This window comes from Balaenoptera borealis (assembly GCF_965194805.1).
Source record: "Balaenoptera borealis genome assembly, chromosome: 7".
Lineage (NCBI taxonomy): Eukaryota > Metazoa > Chordata > Mammalia > Artiodactyla > Balaenopteridae > Balaenoptera > Balaenoptera borealis.
This window is the reverse complement of record NC_138864.1, coordinates 85,344,803-85,359,145: the sequence shown is the minus strand read 5'-3', so window position 1 is coordinate 85,359,145 and position 14,343 is coordinate 85,344,803. Positions and strand designations below refer to the sequence as shown.

Here is a 14,343-nt window from a genome sequence, read left to right as displayed (position 1 = left end):
GGACACCGCCCGGGTTTTCCTCAGTCCCCGGCGTGGGCGCGCAGCCCTCCCTGCCGCCTTCTCCTCCTCCGCCGCCGAGGAGGGGCTGCAACCCGCGGAGTCATAGGAGGAGCACAGGCTGGGGGCGCTCCGGCGCGAGGAGAGAGTGAACCTTTGGCAGGCGAGGGGTGTGGGTCCCACCGGGAGCCTTGGCCGCTCCGCTGGGCCCAGCCCGGCCCTCCGAGATGGGCTCCGTCTCCTCGGCGCTGGCGCGGTCCCGCAGCGCCTCGGTGCAGTTGGGCTGGTCGCCGCCGCAGCCCGAGGCGCCACCGGCTGCTCCCGCTGCTCGCAGAGACCCTGTCGCGCTCCCCAAGACCCGGAGGCTTGGGCCAGGGCGTGGAGAGGCCGCCCTCCGGCCCGCAGCCGGGGAGGCACAGCGGGCCGCGCCGAGCTCGGAAGGGCGCGAGAAGTTAGAGAGTTCGGAACTGTCCCCGGTGCTGAAGCGTGCGGCAAGTATGTCCCGGCCCCATGTGTCCGGAAGCCCCCGCGCCGCGGGTAAGTCTCCTTCTCTTGCGTAAGGATCGCGGGGAGCTGCTCCGTGGAGACCTATGGGGGCCCTCTTTACCGTCAGGGGGAGACATGAAGGCTCTGTCTCCCAACAGGATTTCGGTTTTCTTGTCCTCTTGCCCATAACTTGCCCATAACCTCTTGCCCATAAAACTTGCCCATTAACTTTCACAGGTTAAGACTCATTTCTGACTCATGTCAATAAGGCGTTATTTCATAAGGATCATCTTTCACAGGGGTTTACAGAGAAGCTGGCAAGGCAGTTTACACCCTAAGGATCCCTTTCCCCGTCTTTGTACTGGTGTCGGCACCATGGGGAGACGTCTTCCTTGTTGTCTTGGAAAGACAAGGATAAAGGAGGTGCACCTTTCTCCCAGGGGAAGTGGGAAAAGGGCAGGAGATTCCAGCTTGTCCAAGACTTATCCATGTGTGAAGAAGGAAACCAGTATTTGAGCTAGTCTCTTCTGAAGGGACTTGGGGGTTGTGTGGCTGGGGAGGACATTTTAAGGGTAGGCAGCAAGGGAGAAGTGAAAAGAGCACATGAGATTTGGAGTCGGTGGTGGGTCTGAGTCTCCATCTCCTGCTTTCATTGTGGTCTTGGGCAGGATACCCTCCTTGTGCCTCAGTTTTATCATCTCTGACATAGGGATGATAATAATACATTTCTCACTAGGTAGCTGGAAAATCTAACCAGACACAGTGCATGCAGTAGTACTTTGAAACTGTCAAGTGCTGTGCAAATACTGAGTATGATGCCTGAACCAGATCTCTAAAACTCTTCAGCTGAAACTGAAGGGGATTGTGAAACGTTTCAATTTTTAGTTTGAGATACTCAAAGGTCCATTTCATAGGGTAAGTCCTGTTTTGTGTAAGTGGGAGGAAAAGTTCTCAGTTGGTACATGTAATTAAAAAAATCACACTAGAAAAGTTACCAAATACATCAGCTGGGCTTTTGGTCTCATACATAAATCCCCACTTCATCCCAGGCAAGGTTGTGATGCTCATTGCTATTGTCTGTTGAGTGTTCAAGAGGGATTCAGTAGATTCAGTGGGCAATATTAGTTCCCCTGAAGAGAAAGATGAGGTTAGTGGAGAGGGGGATTGGCTCACACTCTGACTCATGAGAGGTCAGTATACGTGTAACCTTATTCCCTTGAGAATTTCCTTTAAAAAAAAAAAATAGTGTGAGTTTATCTAATAGCTTTTATTTGTTCTCGTTTCACTCAAACAGCGTTTTAAAACAAAAATTAAAAGAAGATACATGTACATTATGCTTGCAAGGGGGGATTTATCATTATAAAATGTTTTTTTTTTGCATTCATAAGATATCTTGTGGTGTTAATGGAAAGAGAACCAGATTTGGAGTCAGAGTATCTGGGTCCTGCTAAGGTCTGCATCCTAGGCTAGGAGACCTACATTTTCTAAGCCTGTACTATCAGCTCTTTTAAAATGAGTACAAATAGAGTTGTGCCATCTCCTATGCCATGAAGCTGAAAGGAAATTATGGAGATAAAATTGGTTTGTGAACTATAAGTACTATACAAGTGTAAGGCATTATTAAAGTATCTGGAGACTTAATATTTTCTAATGTGTAGGATGGAAATTTCATTTTTATATAATCTTATCATAGTTACATTGGATGAAACATGGACTTTGTTTATGAAACAATTCAATACTAGATTGTGTGTGTGTGATATCAGTTGAATTACAAATATATATATGTCTGTGGAAGAATATTACCATATTTTTTCCTCATGCTTTTGATGACGTGGACAGAAGAGTTATATATTGCAGTTAATTCACACATTTGTAATTCCTGAAAACTAATTTCTAGGAATTTGCATTGAATTAATTTCTGTTCTGGATTTGATGAATACACCTTGGGAATACTTTTAACTTTAACTTTTTGATTGTACGAGAATTCCTTTTTTCCATTCCCTCCATTTTATTTCATAAAGAATATCTCAAATTAAAGATAACAGAGTTTTATGTCACCTAGGATACACAAAGTTATTCAATTGCTATATTTTGCTCTTAAAAAAAAAAGAATGGTATTTGAGCTTGAATCTTTGAAGTGTGGTGGGTTTAGATAGTTGGAATTGCAGATGAGGCTCAGTTTTATCATCTTTAAAAGTGAGGTGAGTTGCCCTTACCTGTGAATCTGGGTGGCCCTTTGTTGGACTAGATTGGATTTCTCCAGATATTGGGTCGAATAGCACAGAACTTGTGAATCTGGGAGAAAAGTAGATATGCTGCAAACTAAAACTTGTACTTTACAAACCAAACTGAATATATACATGTGTGCTATGTGCCAGATGTTATTTTATGAGATGGTGGGATGGGTCCTTTAATTATCATTTTACAGATGAAGATATCAAGGCACAGAGAGGTTAAGTAACTGGTCACACAGCTAGTAAATGACAGCCAGAATTTAAACCTTGGTAGTCTAGTTCTGGAATTATATTCTTACCTACTTCTCTATACTACTTGTCTTAAGTGCTATGGGTTTATTTCCCATTTTCTAGTCCTTTACTTTACTAGTATTTAGTAACATCCTTTGAAAGCTTTGTCTTGTCTGAGCTATACTCAGGGGAACCAAGGGAAAGTACGTTGGTCCTGGGAGGGAGATGTCAGAGTATTAAGGAAGAAACAGTTACCTTGGATATTATTGCGGTGGTAATTAAAGTGAAAAAACTTTAAGCGGAAAGACTCTGCGCAGAGTCAGGGCAGTAAGGCCAGCTGTTTCTCCTCATCTTCATTAAAGGCGTTGAGCCTCTGAGATTTATTTTACTACAGATGGTGATAATTCCCTACTCCTCTCTCATGATACTATTGTGAAGGTAAGGTATCAAAACCCAAGTGGGGACCTGGCTTATATTAAGCATGGGTGTTTTGTATGTTTGTATTTTAGAGCTTTGCGGCCCTGCTCACTGGTAGAAAGTAAGGATCAGGTTGACACATTTTCAATAAAAAGGTATCTCAGAATAAACCAATAACCAGATAAACAAAAAACCTTCCACAGCTACCTGTCTATTGTGTAATAATCAGCAGTAGATTATCTGAGGCTCCTAGCTTTTGTCAGAAATTCCCCTGTATGGGGAGAGACTTTGACATTATTGATTAAGATGGTTTTTGGTTAATAATCTGTGTATTAAAATTATTGGGGCTTTTTCAATTTTCAGTTGTTATTTCCCCCTGCCTTTTTTTTGTCCTGCTGTTTTAACGTTTGGAAAAGGTGTATCCTACAAGAGGTAGTTTCATACTGCAACCGATATTTGTCAAATGATGGTCTTGGAACATTGTCTTGCTGAATTTTTTTTTTTTTTTTGGCTACGCCTCACAGCTCGTGGGATCTTAGTTCCCTGACCAGGGACCAAACCCGGGCCCTGGCAGTGAAAGCACCGAGTCCTAACCACTGGACCACCAGGGAATTCCCTGTCTTGCTGAATTTTATTTTCTGGTTCTTGGTTTTCATCTAAATCCTCTGTGACTCCTGAAAAGATTACTGCTGTTGGGAGGAAAAGTTTTCTTCTGCCCACATAGAATTATAGTCAGGAGCCTGCAAGTTAACTGACAGTAGTTTAAGAGGAGAAAAGACAAGGTTTAATTATATTCACCTGAGGGAGTACTTAGTAATGAGTAACTTGCTGAATAGCTAGAGATAAAGGTTTATATACCAACTTGACAAAAAAAGAGAGGCTGTTTAGGCCTTCAATGGGAAAATATGAAAGGTTTTATTGGGCTTTTTGATGCTAATGGACAGCTGAATTTGTGTACTTCCCAGTGCTAAGGGTTAGTCTTTTCCCAATCTGGAAACTCCCTCAGGGTGGGGGTGGTGGTCGAGGGCAGCTGTATTTTCAGGAGGCTCTGCTTAAGTTTAGAAAGTGTTTCTTGCTGTTGCTGCTGATCAGATGTTTTCAGTTTAAAGTAAATGTCATACCACTTTGGTGGGCTATTAATCCCTTTATCACTGTTTGCCTCTAACTTCAGTCCTCTCATATGTTAGGATCGGTGGTTTTCAAATCGTGGTGTTTATCTTAATCACTCGGAGAGCTCATTTCCGAAGCCCAGGCTTGTGGGTATGAGATAGGGCTGGGGGTGTTAATTACTCTAACCAAATTTCCCAGGTGACTCAGTTACCACCAATGTTATGTCTCATAGTCACCTGGAGGCTGGACAGAACACAGGCTCCTGGGCCCCAACTCCAGAGTTTCTGATGAGTAAGTCTGGCAGGCAGTCTGAGAATTTGCATTCATAACAAGTTCCGAAATGCTGTTGATGCTGCATGCAGGTCAAGGGATCACACTTTGAAAAACACTGGTCAGTGCATAGAAACCACCTAGAAGGAACAATATTCTTAGATACATTGTGTTATAGCCATTACTGAATTCTTGATTTGGGATCTTGACAGATTTCCAAAAAGAGACTCTGGATCCTAGGCAGCTTTCATTGGCCCAGTCTCTTTGCTTCACCTGCCCAGCCCCTTAGCAACCACTATGGCTAATTTCTAAAATGACAGGATAATTATGATTCTTTACCAGTGATGCTTTTAATTTGGGATTAAATTTTTTGGAAATTTTTAGCTGAACTAAAAGGACTGATTAATATAAAAATAAAACAAAAGGTTTTATCATTTTTAAAGACCAGAGGGTGGATGGTGATGCCACTAGTGTCTTAATCTTTAACACTCACAGCATCTTCTAAGGTATTTCCCTGTTCCAAGTTAATTTAAACAGACACAAATGGCCTTCTAAAAGCTTAGGTTAGTGACAGGCAATACTGATGAGAACGGAGGTGTGATGGGCAAGTGCTGGACCCCTGTGGATTTGGCATTACCTGCAGGAACTGGCCCCACTTCCACACTGTCTTCCCGGTAGGGAGGCCAGCCCGGGTCCCAGTGCCCTATCAAGGCTGAAAAGTCTCTGAGTCACTTTTCTTTGATTCTCTTTCCTGGCAGTTGCTTGAGTCATTGCTTGCAAAGCCAGTCTCAGCTTAGGGCAGGATTGAGTAACCTGTTTAGCTCTGAGCCACCAGTGGTGTATTTGCTCCTGTTGGGTGGAGAACTTGGGGAAGGATGCTTCACAGCTGTACAGCACTTTACGGCTTGAAATCCCCTAGAGAGTCTCTTTATCTTTGATCTTCAGGACAGCTTTCTGTGGTAGGTGAGACACGTGGCCTTATTGCTGGCCTTTAATAAAGAAAGATTTAAATCAACTTTTATTTTTTATTGATGACGTGCTTTATCCTAGATCACTTGCAGTTAGTTAGACTTTCAGGTGGCCCATTGTTAATTCTTCCAGCAAGTGGGTACCAGGAAAATAGGCTCTGGAATCTTAATCCTTGGCTCTGATACATCCTGGCTATAGGAACTTGCCTTCTCTGAGCCCATTTCCTTATCTGGGAAATGGAAATGGAAACGGTATTGGTATTGACCACACCTACACAAGGTAATTTATGCAAGGAACTTAGTACATGCCTTGGGACATGATACAATTAATTAAATATTAATTACCTTTACAGATAAATAAACAATCAGAGATGTAGACTCTGTACATGTAGATGTACAGATATGGGACTCTCCCCTGGGGTCCCACAGTCCCACTGGCAGAGCTAGCGTAGAGATCTTTTGATTTCTAGTCCGGTTCTCTTTTCACAGTGTCATGGTGATTCTTCTGTGGAAATAAAACAATAACTGTAGTGAGAAAGATAGGACAGAGAAGGATGTAGAACCAGAGAAATACTGGAGACAAAGGGGAAGAAAGCAAGAAAACACAAAGCCTTTGGTGTTAGGGGGCTGGGGCCCTCGATCACCTACTTCTGAGGTAAGGACATAGATCCCACATACATATGTCACCCTTGATGTTACATTGTCTGTAATTTACTCAAACTCTTCAGCCTATGCAGTGGTGCGTGTGTGTGTGTGTGTGTGTGCGCGCGCACGCGCGCGCATGTGCGTGTGTTTCAATCTGCTTTCTAGGGGCAGGTAGTTAACACCCTATTCAGAAATATTCAATAAGACGTGTATTCCTACATTCTTCATCTATTCCTCCAACTGTTCCAATTATGTAATGCCTAATTGTGTTAAAGATTTTAAAATCAGAATAAAGGTAATTGGGAATAATTTTTCATTGGTCACAATGAGTGATGTTGAAGGTATGCCAGGGAACTTCTGCCCTTGCATGAGCGAGGAGTAAGAATCTGACGAGTCCAGTGTGCTATACCTGCCTGAGTGACAACCTAATCCTACGTCTCTGATTTGGGTGGGAGACAAAGGCTGAGGCTAGCTGATTAAGTTGTGCATATTGCTTATAATAACTGTTTTAAAAAACAGTTGGCCACATCAAAACAGCCATGTCAAAAAGAAAAAAAACAAAGACAAAAACCAAAAACAAGACAACCATGTCAAAATGGACATCAGAATGTCCCTTTGTTTCTAATGCACGGGTGTGGTGTGTTTCTTCGTAGAGAGTAACCACTTGGCCAAATCCCTCCAAGGTTATATTTTGAGTTTCCTAGTGGCGCGGGGCAGGGGATGTCTCCACCTCTCTTTCCCTTCCAGACCACACACTGAGGGCAGGGATTTCCCAGAGGCCCTTCTCACCCCTGCCCCTGAATAAATATCTAGGTCATTCCCAAGCACACTCTGAGCCTCTGCATCCCAGAAGGAGGGAGAGAGGATGGGAGGAGGGTTCTGGGAAGATCCTGTGATCTTAGATTAAGATTCTCAATGTGTCCTGTCAGCTCGGCCCAGACCCCTATTTACATATCAGCACCCATCAGCCCTGAGCGCCCTGACCCACTCCAAGGCTCCAGTGGCAGGTACATCGGGTCTCATCACACCTGAAGGCTGCAGGGGTGGTGAGGGGGTCCCATGCAGCATGCAGCCCCTCTGCACTGCTGAGGGAGGGACGGAGGAAAGCTCTCAGCCCTCCACCCACTGCCCTGGTTTTTCAGAATTCTGAGGTCCCTTCCCTAAGAACCAGCCCCTGCCCAACTCAGGGGAAAACTCTTCTTCTGCAGGGATTTTCACTCACCATGTGGCCTTGGCAATGACTAGCCTGTAGGCCAGCCAGCAAGAGTTTTTGCTTTTTCTGCCCTGTCACTTTTTCCACAGCCATACTAATTGTGGCCTCCCCAGGGAGAAGGAAAGGAGGCGTGTGCTGTCTGCTCCAGCCCTCTCCAGCTTCCAGCCTTTTGCTTTGTTATTATGTCCTGAGATTTGGGCTCCACTGGGTTGGGAAAGGGAGAGAGGATGAGAGTGCCAGGTAAGTAGGGGCCCCAGATCACTGCCTGCACCCCACGTCGCTTTTCAAGCTGTCTCATAATGAAATGACCCCCAATACAAGGTGAGTTCTCTTTTTCCCCTTTGAGGATTCCTCAAAAAATTTTTTTTAAATGGCATACTTGAACATACAGACTTCGAGGGGACTAGAAAAAAAATCACATGTATTTTTAATATTTATTTTACTTTGTTATACCTATTTAAAAATCTCAAGAGGCAGAAAATACATTAGTTTAAAATATTCCTTTTTCCACTCTTACATTTCATAAAACACTTTTTTTTTTTTGGTTTTCCTGAGACCTGATTTATTCAATAACTTAACAGATATCTGCATGTTCGTTATGTGCCCAAAACACTTTTATTTGCTCTTCTTACATGCCTTTTTATCACTAGTATTATTGTTTTTACTGAAGTCATTTTGGGATCATCTGACAGTTTTGCAGAGCACATCATCTTCACCTGTGTCTAAGCTGTTTGTATGACAGCACTTTTGGAATCTGTGAGTAATGCTGTCCTGGAACTTTTACAAGGCATGGACTGACCGAGGTTTAGCTTTCAGACATTCAGATTCACTTCTCCTCCTCCTTTCGTGAAGTCTGACCTCTAACCTGCTAGAAAGGAGAGACTTGAGAGCTCAAGTTTCAGTGAGCCCTTCTTTCCTGAGGGCTAACTTGACGTGCGTGCGTGCGTGCGCAGAGACACACACACAGACACACGCACACAATCCTTGCTCGTCAGTTGGGCATACATGGCATTAATGAATCTTCATAGCTGGAAGAGACCAAGGAGATCGTCTGGTAGCAGATAGTACCAACTTCTTTTAGTATTTTAGTATGAGTTGAAAATGGCTTTATTGTTGTTATAAAAATAATACAAACTTGTTGCAAAAATGTCAAAGAATGTAGAATAGTGCAAAGAATAAAGCAGTAACAAACTACCAGCCAAAGATAACCACTGTTAACATTTTGGTGAACATCCTTCCAAGTATCTCTTTAGGCGTGTGTGCACGCACACACACACACACATTTTACATAAATGATATCATTTTATACATGCTATTTTATAATATAATGCTTTCCATTCAATAATATTTTGTGAGCATTATTCATATCAATATAAACATCATTGTTTTTAAAGGGTGCTCTTCTGTGTATATGGTATAATTTACTTCTCACTCTCCAATTGATGGATTTTGGGGTTGTTTCCAGTTTTTTAAAAATAAATTTATTTATTTATTTATTTATTTTTGGCTGCATTGGGTCTTCCTTGCTGTGCGCGGGCTTTCTCTAATTGCAGCGAGTGGGGGCTACTCTTCGTTGCGTTGCGCGGGCTTCTCACTGCGGTGGCTTCTCTTGTTGCGGAGCACGGGCTCTAGGTGTGTGGGCTTCAGTAGTTGTGGTACGTGGGCTCTAGAGCGCAGGCTCAGTAGTTGTGGTGCACGGACTTAGTTGCTCCACGGCATGTGGTATCTTCCTGGACCAGGGCTCGAACCTGTGTCCCCTACATTGGCAGGCGGATTCTTAACCTCTGCGCCACCAGGGAAGTCTCTCCAGTTTTTTTTTCTTTGTTATCAATTTTATACACATCAGCATATACATGTCAATTCCAATCCCCCAATTCATCACACCAGCACCACCACCCCCGCTGCTTTCCCCCCTTGGTGCCCATACGTTTGTTCTCTACATCTGTGTCTCAATTTCTGCCCTGCAAACCTGTTCATCTGTACCATTTTTCTAGGTTCCACATATATGCGTTAACATACCATATTTGTTTTTCTCTTTCTGACTTACTTCACTCTGTATGACAGTCTCTAGATCCATCCACGTCTCAACAAATGACCCAATTTCATTCCTTTTTATGGCTTAGTAATATTCCATTGTAAATATGTACCACAACTTCTTTATCCATTTGTCTGTCGATGGGCATTTAGGTTGCTTCCATGACCTGGCTATTGTAAATAGTGCTGCAATGAACATTGGGGTGCATGTGTCTTTTTGAATTATGGTTTTCTCTGGATATATGCCCAGGAGTGGGATTGCTGGGTCATATGGTAATTCTATTTTTACTTTTTTAAGGAACCTCCATACTGTTCTCCATAGTGGCTGTATCAATTTACATTCCCAGCAACAGTGCAAGAGGGTTCCCTTTTCTCCACACCCTCTCCAGCATTTGTTGTTTGTAGATTTTCTGATGATGCCCATTCTAACTGGTGTGAGGTGATACCTCATTGTAGTTTTGATTTGCATTTCTCTAATAATTAGTGATGTTGAGCAGCTTTTCATGTGCTTCTTGGCCATCTGTATGTCTTCTATGCAGAAATGTCTATTTAGGTCTTCTGCCCATTTTTGGATTGGGTTGTTAGTTTTTTTTAATACTGAGCTTCATGAGCTGTTTATATATTTTGGAGATTAATCCTTTGTCCACTGATTTGTTTGCAAATATTTTCTCCCATTCTGAGGGTTGTCTTTTCGTCTTGTTTATGGTTTCCTTTGCTGTGCAAAAGCTTTTAAGTTTCATTAGGTCCCATTTATTTATTATTGTTTTTATTTCCATTACTCTAGGAGGTGGATCAAAAAAGATCTTGCTGTGATTTATGTCCAAGAGTGTTCTTCCTATGTTTTCCTCTAAGAGTTTTATAGTGTCCAGTCTTACATTTAGGTCTCAAATCCATTTTGAGTTTATTTTTGTGTATGGTGTTAGGGAGTGTTCTAATTTCATTCTTTTACATGTAGCTGTCCAGTTTTCCCAGCACCACTTATTGAAGAGACTGTCTTTTCTCCATTGTATATCCTTGCCTCCTTTGTCATAGATTAGTTGACTATAGCTGCATGGATTTATCTCTGGGCTTTCTATCCTGTTCCATTGATCTATATTTCTGTTTCTGTGCCAGTACCATATTGTCTTGATTACTGTAGCTTTGTAGTACAGTCTGAAGTCAGGGAGTCTGATTCCTCCAGCTCCGTTTTTATCCCTCAAGACTGCTTTGGCTATTCGGGGTCTTTTGTGTCTCCATTACAAATTTTAAGATTTCTTGTTCTAGTTCCATAAAAAATACCATTGATAATTTGATAGGGATTGCATTGAATCTGTAGATTGCTTTGGGTAGTATAGTCATTTTCACAGTATTGATTCTTCCAATCCAAGAACATGGTATATCTCTCCATCTGTTTGTATCATCTTTAATTTTTTTCATCAGTGTCTTATAGTTTTTTGCATACAAGTCTTTTGTCTCCCTAGGTATTTTATTCTTTTTGTTGCAGTAGTAAATGGGAGTGTTTCCTTATTTCTCTTTCAGATTTTTCATCAATAGTGTATAGGACTGCAAGAGATTTCTGTGCATTAATTTTGTATCCTGCAACTTTACCAAATTCATTGATTAGCTCTAGTCGTTTTCTGGTGGTATCTTTAGGATTGTCTATGTATAGTATCATGTCATCTGCAAACAGTGACAGTTTTACTTCTTCTTTTCCAATTTGGATTCGTTTTAGTTCTTTTTCTTCTCTGATTGCCATGGCTAGGACTTCCAAAACTATGTTGAATAATAGTGGCAAGAGTGAACATCCTTGTCTTGTTCCTGATCTTAGAGGAAATGCTTTCAGTTTTTCACCATTGAGAATGATGTTTGCTGTGGGTTTGTCGTATATGGCCTTTATTATGTTGAGGTAGGTTCCCTCTATGCCCACTTTCTGGAGAGTTTTTATCATAAATGGGTGTTGAATTTTGTCAAAAGCTTTTTCTGCATCTACTGAGATGATCATATAGTTTTCCTTCTTCAGTTTGTTAATATGGTGTATCTTTGCATATATTGAAGAATCCTTGCATCCCTGGGATAAATCTCACTTGATCATGGTGTATGATCCTTTTAATGTGTTGTTGGATTCTGTTTGCTAGTATTTTGTTGAGGATTTTTGCATCTATATTCATCAGTGATATTGGTCTGTGATTTTCTTTTTTTGTAGTATCTTTGTCTGGTTTTGGTATCAGGGTGATGGTGGCCTCATAGAATGAGTTTGGGAGTGTTCCTTCCTCTGCAATTTTTTGGAAGAGTTTGAGAAAGATGGGTGTTAGCTCTTCTCTAAATGTTTGATAGAATTCACTTGTGAAGCCATCTGGTCCTGGACTTTTGTTTGTTGGAAGATTTTTAATCACAGTTTCAATTTCATTACTTGTGATTGGTCTGTTCATACTTTCTGTTTCTTCCTGGTTCAGTCTTGGAAGGTTATACCTTTCTAAGAATCTGTCCATTTCTTCCAGGTTGTCCATTTTATTGGCATAGAGTTGCTTGTAGTAGTCTCTTAGGATGCTTTGTATTTCTGCGGTGTCTGTTGTAACTTCTCCTTTTTCATTTCTAATTTTATTGATTTGAGTCCTCTCCCTCTTTTTCTTGATGAGTCTGGCTAATGGTTTATCAATTTTGTTTATCTTCTCAAAGAACCAGCTTTTAGTTTTATTGATCTTTGCTATTGTTTTCTTTGTTTCTATTTCGTTTATTTCTGCTCTGATCTTTATGATTTCTTTCCTTCTGCTAACTGGGTTTTGTTTGTTCTTCTTTCTCTGCTTCCTTTAGGTGTAATGTTAGCTTGTTTATTTGAGTTGTTTCTTGTTTCTTGAGGTAGGCTTGTATTGCTATAAACTTCCCTCTTAGAACTGCTTTTGCTGCATCCCATAGGTTTTGGATCGTCGTGTTTTCATTGTCATTTGTCTCTAGGTATTTTCTGATTTCCTCTTTGATTCTTCAGTGATCTCTTGGTTATTTAATAACGTATTGTTTAGCCTCCATGTGTTTGTGTTTTTTATGTTTTTTTCCCTGTAATTCATTTCTAATCTCATAGCATTGTGGTGAGAAAAGATGCTTGATATGATTTCAATTTTCTTAAATTTACTGAGGCTTGATTTGTGAGCCAAGATGTGATCTATCCTGGAGAATGTTCCGTGTGCACTTGAGAAGAAAGTGTAATCTGCTGTTTTTGTATGGAATGTCCTATAAATATCAATTAAATCTATCTGGTCTGTTGTGTCATTTAAAGCTTCTGTTTCCTTATTTATTTTCATTTTGTATGATCTGTCCATTGGTGTAAGTGAGGTGTTAAAGTCCCCCACTATTATTGTGTTACTGTCGATTTCCTCTTTTATAGCTGTTAGCAGTTGCCTTATGTATTGAGGTGCTCCTATGTTGGGTGCATATATATTTATAATTGTTATATCTTCTTCTTGGATTGATCCCTTGATCATTATGTAGTGTCCTTCTTTGTCTCTTGTAACATTCTTTATTTTAAAGTCTATTTTATCTGATATGAGTATAGCTACTCCAGCTTTCTTTTGATTTCCATTTGCATGGAATATCTTTTTCCATCCCCTCACTTTCAGTCTGTATGTGTCCCTAGGTCTGAAGTGGGTCTCTTGTAGACAGCATATATATGGGTCTTGTTTTTGTATCCATTCAGCAAGCCTTTGTCTTTTGGTTGGGCATTTAATCCATTCACATTTAAGGTAATTATCGATATGTATGTTCCTATGACCATTTTCTTAACTGTTTTGGGTTTGTTTCTGTAGGTCCCTTTCTTCTCTTGTGTTTCCCACTTAGAGAAGTTCCTTTAGCATTTGTTGTAGAGCTGGTTTTGTGGTGCTGAATTGTCTTAGCTTTTGCTTGTCTGTAAAGCTTTTGATTTCTCCATCGAATCTGAATGCGATCCTTGCCAGGTAGAGTAATCTTGGTTGTAGGTTCTTCCCTTTCATCACTTTAAATATGTCATGCCACTCCCTTCTGGCTTGTAGAGTTTCTTCTGAGAAATCAGCTGTTAACCTTATGGGAGTTCCCTTGTATGTGATTTGTCATTTTTCCCTTACTGCTTTCAATAATTTTTCTTTGTCTTTAACTTTTGCCAATTTGATTACTGTGTGTCTTGGTGTGTTTCTCCTTGGGTTTATCCTGTATGGGACTCTTTGTGCTTCCTGGACTTGGGTGGCTATTTCCTTTCCCATGTTAGGGAAGTTTTCGACTATAATCTCTTCAAGTATTTTCTTGGGCCCTTTCTCTCTCTCTTCTCCTTCTGGGACCCCTGAAATGCGAATGTTGTTGCGTTTAATGTTGTCCCAGAGGTCTCTTAGGCTGCCTTCGTTTCTTTTCATTCCTTTTTCTTTATTATGTTCCAAAGCAGCAAATTCCACCATTTTGTCTTCCAGGTCACTTATCCGTTCTTCTGCCTCAGTTATTCTGCTATTGATTCCTTCTAGTGTAGTTTTCATTTCAGTTATTGTATTGTTCATCTCTGATTGTTTGTTCTTTAATTCTTCTACGTCTTTGTTAATCATTTCTTGCATCTTCTCAATCTTTGCCTCCATTCTTTTTCCGAGGTCCTGGATCATCTTCACTATCATTATTCTGAATTCTTTTTCTGGAAGGTTGCCTATCTCCACTTCATTTAGTTGTTTTTCTGGGGTTTTATGTTGTTCCTTCATCTGGTACATAGCCCTCTGCCTTTTCATTTTGTGTATCTTTCTGTGAATGTGGTTTT

General features: G+C 41.1%; 1 protein-coding gene across 7 annotated transcripts in view; it reads left to right on the top strand.

The window, feature by feature from the left end:
• The first annotated feature begins 210 nt into the window (after positions 1 to 210).
• The window catches only part of PDE1C (phosphodiesterase 1C), a 613,608-nt gene continuing 599,475 nt past the window's right edge, over positions 211 to 14,343 (top strand). For 6 of the 7 annotated variants that reach the window (XM_082399445.1, XM_082399442.1, XM_082399448.1 and 3 more), the window contains exon 1: positions 211 to 534. In XM_082399445.1, the coding sequence (XP_082255571.1) occupies positions 225 to 534 (310 nt within the window). In that variant the 5' untranslated portion in view covers positions 211 to 224. The remainder of the gene's footprint in view (positions 535 to 14,343) is intronic. The other variant, XM_082399447.1, reaches the window with a different exon arrangement.